This window comes from Pygoscelis adeliae, unplaced genomic scaffold, assembly GCF_000699105.1.
Source record: "Pygoscelis adeliae isolate BGI_AS28 unplaced genomic scaffold, ASM69910v1 Scaffold16, whole genome shotgun sequence".
NCBI lineage: Eukaryota > Metazoa > Chordata > Aves > Sphenisciformes > Spheniscidae > Pygoscelis > Pygoscelis adeliae.
The window spans coordinates 1,060,503-1,071,082 of record NW_008825162.1 but is presented as its reverse complement, the minus strand read 5'-3'; the positions used below and the strand labels follow the sequence as shown (position 1 = coordinate 1,071,082).

Here is a 10,580-nt window from a genome sequence, read left to right as displayed (position 1 = left end):
CACTCTGCCCCATCATCCAGACCATTAACAAAATTGTTCAACAGGATCAGACCCAGTATCCACCCCTGGGGTACACTGCTAGTTACTGACCTCCAGCAAAACTTTGTGTCACTGATCACCTCCCTCTGGGACTTGCCATTCATCCAGTTTTCAGTCCACCTCACTGTCTGCTCATCCAGCCCATAATTCAACAGTGTCTTCGTGAGGATTTTATGGGAGACAGTGTTGAAAGCCTTACTGAAGTCCCCTCATCTACCAAGCTAGTCATTTCATCATAGAAGGTGATCAGGTTGGTCAAGCATGACTTGCCTTTAGTGAATCCGTGCTGACTACTCCTCGTGACTTTCTTGTCCTTCACGTGCCTGGAAATCATTTCCAGGATTAGCAGCTCCATCACCTTCCCAAGAATCAAGGTGAGGCTGGCCAGCCTGTAGTTCCCTGGGTCCTCCTTCTTGAAGATAGGAGTGACATTTGCTTTACTCCAGTCTTCAGGCACTTATCCCAGTCACCATGATGGATGAAAGATCATTGAGAGTGGCCTTGCAGTGACATCAGCCAACTCCCTCAGCACTCACGGGTGCATCCCGTCAGGGCCCATGGACTTACGTAAGTCCGTTTTGTTTAAGTATTCCCTGACCAGATCCTCTTCCACCAAGCATACATCTTCCTTGCTCCAGACTTTCTCCCTGGTCTCTGGGAGACCATGGAGACCATTCATCCTTGGATGCTCAGTCAATGTTTCTGTATTCCTCCCACATTACCTGTTCTTGTGTTTGAATTTGTCCAGGAGCTCCTTGTTAATCCATACAGTCCTCCTGGCATTTTTGCCCAACTTCCTACTCATTGGGAAGTTGCCTGCATTGCTGTGAGTACATCTCTGGTCCAGGGTATGGATGATAAGCTGGAGTGGCCACTTATCTATGGCTTCTGAATGATTAGCTGCTAATTTACGAAACTGATTGTTCATTCTCCTGCTCATCACCAAGTCAGAGACCTCCTTCAGTTGATGGCAGCACAGAGGTGTGGAAGGCCACTGTCTATCTAAGCAAACCAGAAAAGTAAGAGAGTTAAGATGATGGGAAAATATAAAAGTTAATAAAACAGGAGAGAGGAAAAACAAATGGATAAAGCGCAAGTGGGAAGGGAAGGGAACTTCTTAGGGACACAAAAAAGGGAAGAGGCAAAAGAGCAAAGACATCTACTCCCATCTTAATGTTTATTATTGATTTCCTCAGTGGGGGGAAAAAAGGGAACACAATTAATACCTGGAGGGTAGCTACTTCCTAAGATACAGGAAACAAATCTATGCAGGTTGCTGCCCTTAGGGATGAGAAGCACACTGACAATTTACCATGCCCAACATAAATGTCATTGGTACCTGAGCTTTGATTAGTTTAATAATTATCTATGTTGTATAGGTTATATATTGAAGACTTTCCTCTTATTACCCTGAAGATCTTTTTTAATGCAACCATCTTGAACTTCGCTCGTTGCTTTTTAGATTAATCAATATGCATCAGTTTTCAATGCTAAACATTTACCTCTTTTTTGTGTGTACCAGGCTACCGAATGTCAGCACCACAAAAATGTCCAGAAGAAATACATAAAATAATGCAGAGATGCTGGGACTACAAACCAGAAAACCGGCCAAAATTCAGTGAGATTCAGAAAGAGCTGTCTTCAATCAAAAAGAAAGTGACATAGTGATAAACAAGTGCCAAACTCAATGTGTGGGACTTTATTTTCCAGTGAAGTAATTTTTTCCCCTCAAACACTATGCGTTTATACAACATTATTTGCAATATTCTTCTAGAATTACTTTGAAATTAACTGTTTTTTTATATACATGTGTACCATCTTGAACGATGTTTACACCTGCATTAAAGACATATACTGCAAAATGCTATATATCCAGTCACAGTAATATTGTCATTTAGGTTACATGTAAATAGAAAAGCACATACTATAGATTTAAGGAACTGTGGCTTCTATCTGTTTTACAGCAAGTAACTGCTAGTGACATTTTTCAGAGGTTTTCTACTTTAAGCTGTGTTCTCACTCTGCTATCCCTGTCCCGTATGTCAACACCAGCAGCACTCTAATGTGGTGACTGTCATACATGTTGGCCTTAAAACTGAAGACAGTTTTGACAAGTATTTCAACTAGAAACTTTTATATTTTTTAAATTCTTTCTGCAACTGATATTTTTAAGTGATATTTTGTTTTAAGGATGAAGGTCAGTTAGTTAGATTCTGGATGCAAATGTGCTTACTGAACAGTGAAATCCAGAATTTCTTTCTGTACAAAAATTGAGTTACTTGTGCATTTCTTACCATACTCTAGTAAATACTTCTGACTTTCTATGTGATTTACTTAAGCCATGCTTTTTTTTCCTACAAAGCCATCAGAATTTAGTAATATGTCTCCTTTACAATGACCTATGTTTATTTAAGAAACAAAAAACACAATATCAAGTCTTGACTACACATGTTAAGAAATACTGCAAATCATCTGCCTTCTAAAGAATATGTAAAAGCAGTAGGCCAACAGAAAGAAGTTTACTAATGATAGCAGCAGATAACAAATATCATTGATCTTAGAGGAGTTAAATAATATGAATTGCTAGATTTGCTTTTAATCCTGATTCTTTTCCTTAAATTGGTAATAATTCTCAGAATGCAGCTGGAGCCTACAAAAGTTTATGCTAAGCAAAAGTACATTCCATGCATAGTGTCCAAAGGAAAATACTACTTCTGTATGGCATAAGGAAATTGTTCAAAAAACCAAAATAAAGAAGTATGTTTATAGCCTCTGACAGGCTGAGCAAGGCAAAGTAGAAATACTAACCTTCTAACTTTTTTAAATCATTGCAGTCAGATTTCAAAAGTCTGGGGACAGGGAAGTATTAAATGCCACCAGGAATAAAAACCTTGTATATATATATAAAAAAAACTCTGCCAGAAAGAATAAAAACTTACTAGATAGGGGAGGGAGGAAAGGCACAGTACTCTGGCTCTGGGTCCTCTTTGCAGCTGGAATTATTTTCTAGGGCCCTACACAGAAATAGGAACACATTACAGTATCTTGGTCTGAGTTCCAGAGTTAAGGTGCTTAAAATTTTTCTAAGAATTAACTAAAATTTTTCGGATCAAGGGATGCCAGTTGCCACTAATGCAAGTAAGAAACAGAAACTGTAAGTAACACAGCAGCTAGAATGTTAATTAGCCCTGCATTTTATTGTTACAGTGGGATTGAGATGTAGTGAAGTCAGTGGCTACATTACATTTTTTACTTCTGTTAAGGTGACTTTTATATTGTCCACAACGTTTTTGCTCTCTAAGGTGTATTTATAGTAGTACTGAGTGGTAATGTTTAAGGGCTATGTGTGACCAAAATATGTGTAGTCTAGAAGAGTTTGTCTGTTACATTGGAGTTAGTGTCCAAATAAAACAATGAATGATCGTGCTGGAGTACATCACCTGCATTTGAGATGGAACTGTCAGCATCCAAATATAAGGAATGGTGAGTGCTTCTTGCATTTCGTAAGTGATTTTTTTCTTGGAGCTAAGGAAGCATATACATACCCATGAAGGTATAGTGCTTGGAGAACTTGGTGGCATAAATTTAAACTTCCTTATGAGCATACTGGATATATTCACTTAGTTCTGTACTTCCAAGTAGCCCAAAGATATTTTTCAAGAGCAATGGGAAACATTCTTGTTAGTTTGTATGCTTTTAAGTAGTACACAAAGTTTGTGCCTTAATTTGCTATTATGCTAATGCAAATGCAGATGTACTAAGGTTTAAGGAATGTTCTACAATCATTGGGAAAAATCCAAGATTCATCCAACTGCAGGTCCTTATGTATGCATCACTAAAGTCTGGAAGTAAGGATAACAGTGTCTCCTCTGTCAGCATTCATAGCTTCTCCAGAGAGTTAATACTCTTCTATGAAAGAGATGAACTGTTTCTTTGCTGTATGCCCTCTTGACAGCAAAGAAATACTGTTTTATTTTTATAAAAGAAAATGCTGTTTTACTTGTCTTAAATTAACCGGTCACCATCCTGATTCTCACGTAAAGATAAAAATTGTACTCATATTTTATTCTGAAATAGTTGACATTTGTAATTCATATCACACTTCTGTTTAAATATAAAGACTTTAAAACATGGGATTTCTACAGCAGCAAGAAAATTTATTATTATTCCTGAAGTAGGCATCAGTTCAGTTAAAAAATAATAACTCTTTGGGAGAATACCAGAATGAGTTTATAGGTATAGAATAAATTTAAACACAGGTACGTGTCTCTTCAATTATTTAAACTGTTTTCTTATCATTAATTTGGCAGTTTGTGGCAGAACTTGGTTCATCATGTCTTATTTGTGATTATTGCAATTATATGATTCAGGAAGTGGAATCCATGCCTATGGATACTGTTTTTAAGTTTTTGTAAACTTCTCACAGGGGAGTTCACAAACAAACCTGCCATACAATGAAATTTAAAAGAAAGACGTGGTATTCAAGAACAAAACCCACCATATCTGCTTTCTGTGGACTTTTAGTGACTTAGTCTTGCATTATTCATAGGTTAGCCAGATACTGGTCATTTGGCTCAAGTACTGTGTTTATCGTAGAGAACTTACAAAAGAGTTAAGACTCAGTCTCTTGCAAGTGTAATGTTTCAGGTAGGTTCTTACACCGGCACTGTCCCAACCAGGGGGAGCCTGAGGGAATCCTGAATTTTTTATGCTGTTAAATGGGAGAAACTCTGACTACTGTTAAGGGTCAAGTAGAAATACCTCAGCCTGTTTTAGGTGAGATGGACTTCAACATCTCATTTTCATCTTTTTCCAAGGAATTGCACTTATCATTTTAAGAAAGATTGTTTTGAGGGCAAAAACTGCATCGTTAGTTTGTTTTCAGTAGAAATTAAGCACACATTAGCTTCAGAGTTCAGTATATCTGTGAAATCATGAGGATTCCTACACATTTCAATTTTATGGAAAGTAAAATAGTGAAAAGTGTCTTGTCTGAAAACAAACCTTGCTTCAGCGAAGTGTGACCTTGTAGAGTCAGCATTCCACCAAGACATTCTCTTTTGAAATATACATTTTCATTAGTTTCTAATGAAACAAATGAACTAGTTTTTCATTTAGCAACAGTTACATTGCATTTCTTCTTAACAAAAATCTGCCTTTTTGCAGAGTTGCCTAATACTTTTGCTGGAAGTTGTTATTGGAACACGCATCACCACAAGGCTATCAGTAAGAACTGCAGTTTAGAATCATTATTAAGGTTGGAAGAGACCTCCAAGATCATCGAGTCCAACCGTCAACCCAACACCACCATGCCCAATAAACCATGTCCCTAAGCGCCTCATCTACCCGTCTTTTAAATACTTCCAGGGACGGTGACTCAACCACTTCCCTGGGCAGCCTCTTCCAATGTTTAACCACTCTTTCAGTAAAGAAATTTTTCCTCACATCCAATCTAAACCTCCCCTGGCGCAACTTGAGGCCATTTCCTCTCGTCCTTTCGCCAGTTACTTGGGAGAAGAGACCAACACCCACCTCGCTACAGCCTCCTTTCAGGTAGTTGTAGAGAGCGATGAGGTCTCCCCTCAGCCTCCTTTTCTCCAGGCTAAACAACCCCAGCTCCCTCAGCCGCTCCTCATAAGACTTGTTCTCCAGACCCCTCACCAGCCTCGTTGCCCTTCTCTGGACACGTTCCAACATCTCAACATCCTTCTTGTAGTGAGGGGCCCAAAACTGAACACAGTATTCGAGGTGCGGCCTCACCAGTGCCGAGTACAGGGGCACGATCACTTCCCTGCTCCTGCTGGCCACACTATTTCTGATACAGGCCAGGATGCCATTGGCCTTCTTGGCCGCCTGGGCACACTGCCGGCTCGTGTTCAGCCGGCTGTCGACCAACACCCCCAGTTTGTAAAGTAAGACTGATCTTATTGATGAGAAACAGAAAACTGGTTAAGGAAATACTAGGTTATTCATACTTAAGTATTTTTTCATCCATGTCTTTCACCACCTGTTATGCTTACTCAAATCCTACAAGCATATCACTAAAACTGTCCCTGAAGTTACCCATTTGTTATCTCTTGAAACTATTTTGTTATCCCTTTTGCACCCATTGTAAAGATACTAAAGAAGAAAAACACTTTCCTGAGGTTACAGAGTAACCAATTCTCAGAAGCATTTAAAAATGTCTCCCCCCTCCCCAAATTTTCCCCTGTGTTCTGCTGCATGGATATTAACAATAGTGATTAACTACTAGGCCTGTTTCCATTGTTCTTGCTGTCACGTCCTCTAAATGGCAGTGCCACTGATGCACTTGAAACAGTGAAATATTTGAAGAGATGAGTTAGTGTGTAAATAGTGTCATCAAACATGATATTCAAGAGCAGTAGTTCTGAAAATGGCTGGTTGTCACAAGTAGTGATAACTCATTATAAAGATGGAATAAAAAGAAAGAGGCTCATTGAGAGAATCCACTTTCTGTAACAACTGTCCTTTTTGTAGGCAATAGAAATGTTTGTTATGGCAGTGCACTTGGATTTGTAACATTTTTATGACTGAGCATAAAATAGTTTGCTATTAAAAGAAGACTTCACCAATTAATTTCTTTTTTCCCTCAAGCACAAAAGGACATGTGATATTGTTGGAAGCATTCTTGCTAGGCAAGTCAGGATATGTGGAGGGAAGAATACGGAGGGAAGAATACCCCTAGTACCAACCAAGGTACATATTTTTTTCTTCTTCGAATCATATTCATGCAGTCCTTCACTTTCAGGAATACAGGACTTTAATTAGTAATTAGAAAATACAGGGCAAGTCCAGTATTCTTGAAGTTCCAACCAACCATGAGTTTTTAAGAGTGATCTGTTAAATTTAGAACATCAGCTCTATTAAAAATGTTTTCTTCTAGTTTCCTTCTGCAGATTTACTGTAAAAAAAGGAGTCCTTAAACAATCATCAGTAACAACTTACAAGAAAAATGCATCAACCTCAGAAACCTATCAAGCTTCTTTAAGAGTAACTTCAGTAAAGAATATTTTTTGTAATCTTGTACTAGAATTCCCCCAGGATACCTTTTATTTCTAAAAAAACTAAAAAAAAAAAAAGACAGCTTAAAAAGCTGAAAGCTCCAAGTTGAAACAGAAAAATCCTTTCACTTGTCACATTCTGAACAGTCTTTCAAATATTGACACAGTTTCTTTCCTGAAACTGATAATGCACCTGTGATTTCCAGCTCTTACATACTTTTCAGCATTGCATATTAGTGCATTATTAACATCCAACTTCACTTTCAGACCAAGGAAGGGAAGACTCTCTAGTTGAAAAGTACAGCAAGTTCTGCCTGGTAGGTCCCACATTTTCCTTAACTTCCACATTCAGTTGCCAGAGTCATTGTGTTCATTATAATAAGCACCACACAGAACAGGAGTGGAAGCTAGACATTGTCTTTATATCAGCAGCTAATCCCCCAAAATTTCACAGCTTTGACTCTAGAAGCCTACTTGGTTTTGGTTCTCTGTCAAATAAGCAAAAGCAATTTCTGTATTTCAGCCTTACTACTAATTTATAAAACAGGAAGGTTCAGGGTTATGTTTACTGTTCTCTCCAAGGGAATGCCACCTCCACCAATGTCCAGGTGTAGAACTTGGGTGTTAACTCTGAGTTGTTTCATTTTCTGGAAGTTGTATATTATTAGCTGTTTTAACACCATTTTCTCAGACATCATCTAGGCAGGACTTAAATTACAATTTTCAGATGGTTTGGGGGGTTTTTTGTGAGATGAAGGACTAATTAGATTGCTAGCTACATGCATTGTTATTTTGCAGCTGTTTCAGATTATAGCTATGAGTAGTTCATTTATAGATCTCAAATTATGTATGCCTTCTCTAAACTGTTAGCCATACTTGCAAAAAATGGATAAATAAAGCCCTCAAATATAGTTGACTGAGATCATAAAGTGAAAACATAGAAGAGCCATGAACTACATTCTTTCTTCCTCTGTCCTCCCAGAATTGAATGCTTTGTAAATAAGACTTGCAATAACTGGCTTTGTGTTTATAGATAAATATGATCTGTGAACCAGTATGATAGTGTAGGACTCACATTGCTACTAGCAAAGAATGCTTGGAAAAAAGTGTTCCTAAATTGCTACTATTTGGAACTGTCATCTAGTTTTAGAACTACAAATGTTTTTAGGTAAGTACATAAGTTTTGTGAGTACAGTAAGAGAGACAGGGCATGCTTCTCCATTGAAACCCTTCATCAATTTAAGGCAATTATGCTTTTTAAAAGAAAAATCAGATCGATCAGCAATTACTTCTAGATTACACGTTGAAAGTATGAGCCAGAAGTTTCCACCACTAAAAAAAGATACACACTGCTGCTTTCTATACAGTCAGCTCAGTCTTTCTCAACATATAAAGAATTTCATAATTGTTAAACGCAGTAGTAATACAAAATCCTTTGATTACTGATATGTAAAATACTTCACTCTGATCTTTTGCTTCGATTATTAAAGAATCTTTCTGCTCTTTAAAAAGAGTAAGCTGCAGTAAGCTTACAGTTCTAGCTGAGCTCTGCTATAATAACCTGGCCTGTTGCATCTTCCAAACATTTCCTAATTCTGATGGCTCCATGTACCACAGATGGTGCCCTTGCACTTACTTCAAAAAAGTTACTGTTGCGACAGAAAAGTTCAAAAATATCCCTGCTTTTGTTTGACTCAAAAATATTGTAGTGATGTTATACCTTGCTACCTGTGGCAATGTGTTTGTGTGAAAATTGAAGTAACTGTGAATCAAGGTGAAGCACATTGTTCAAATCCCATTTTTAATCAAGTTACAAACCCTAAATATATCATGAATTGTCCACATCATAAAAGACATCAGAAGAACAACACTCCTGACTGCCTAGTTTACAGTTCAGAGCATCCTGCTCCTACTAGGGAAAAATATAAAGCTAAATATGCTCCTTGACAAAGGAATGATTTTGCTGTCAGACTAGATCCAAACAATATCTTTAAAATAAACAGCAGCAACTTAATTCCAACTAAGCCTTGTTGTAAACTTCCTTCTTCTTAACAGACCTTTCCAAATAATGTTAATTTTCATTATTGTCATCCATTTTGCTTTTAGAAATTGACTTCTGTACATCATATAGCATTTAGTTACACTGGTAATTATACCCCCACCACCACCATGAAGTGCTGAGTCTTGCAACTTCAGAAGATAAGCATTGCTAAGTCAGTAAAAGTCTACAAGGAACTTATCTTTCACTAGGTGTCTGAGTTGATAAGGCTTAATGCATTTTAAATACCACTAAAGTAATTGTTTCAATTAAAATGTGTTGTACAGTTTGAACAGCAGTATTCCTTGCTCAAGATATCTCTGCAATAGTAATATTTGTATTTGACTTGAAGTCAAGAGGAAGGTAGAACTGTACCTTCCTTCCTCTCTAGTTTATCAGGGAAGGGAACTGCTAAGTTCAGGTAGCCTATTCCAGTGCTGTCAGCGATTCCGATACGTAGCGTGGATGCAGCCACCAGGATGCCATAGGGAAGGTCTTGCAGTCTGCATGGCCCCTCTTTATAATACGCCTACGCTCGCTATGAGTCACTAATAAATCCACCGGAGACTGGTAGCTTGCTCTATCTCTGAGTGTGCCTAATTCCTTAAATCCCCTGAAGTTGTAGTGCTTAAGGAGAAATAGTGACATTTTTTTCTTTGTCACGAAATGCAGAAATGTGATATACAATGGGGAGTCTCTGTATTATTTTCCTTCCTTCCACCTCCTGCTTGGTCATGTCGCAGATTCAAAGTCTTCAGCAGACGGAACAACTAGAAGAAACATATCCGTTTCCGCTGTTAATTGTATCATTACCTGTAACTGACAAGTTAACTTGTTTTTTCCACCCAGCTTCCCACCTAATTTTCACTAAAATGCTAAAAACATGTAATAGGAAAAAACTCATGATATAGGCTCGTCACACAGGACACAAAAGGCAGGCAGACTCCTACAGAGAAATTTTGAGGACTGAAAGCCAACAACAAACACCTGTCTTGTCCCTCCTGTTAAAGGAGTGTGTAGTTATATGCATGTTCAAATTACTTCCAGAGATGAAACCTGGCCTAAGATTGGTAGGACTGCTGTTTATTCAGTTGCATGTGTTACTTTTCCTTTGTATAATTGTAGGCATCTGGAAACGGAGGAGGGGTGTTGGGGAAGGTGGGAAAGTTGGTTCACTGACCTGCTAGCCCACGCAAGACTTTTGACACCAGTAACCTTGAGTGGGGCACAGATACCGTTTGATTTCTATTCAATTTTGTGCCAAAGTATGCACCAGCAAGTTTAATATCAGGTAAAGCACCTTTTATACTCTTTGTTGTTTAAAAATAATATATTTGTGAAACAGATCGATAATACATAACACTGGAAATGGGTGCTTCTTCCCAAAAGTACACATATAAAAAAAAAAGGAAACAACATTTGTGAGTTTATCTGTCTTTTAAGCAAGTCTGAAAATGATAACTATGTAATACAGTTGCCAG

At 38.0% G+C, this 10,580-nt stretch overlaps 1 protein-coding gene across 1 annotated transcript in view; it reads left to right on the top strand.

Moving 5' to 3' along the window:
- The window catches only part of FER (fer (fps/fes related) tyrosine kinase), a 173,492-nt gene extending 171,491 nt beyond the window's left edge, over positions 1–2,001 (top strand). Inside the window, exon 19 of the mRNA XM_009328711.1 lies at positions 1,562–2,001. Coding sequence (XP_009326986.1) covers positions 1,562–1,704 — 143 coding nt within the window. The 3' untranslated portion in view covers positions 1,705–2,001. The remainder of the gene's footprint in view (positions 1–1,561) is intronic.
- The last annotated feature ends 8,579 nt before the right edge of the window (positions 2,002–10,580 follow it).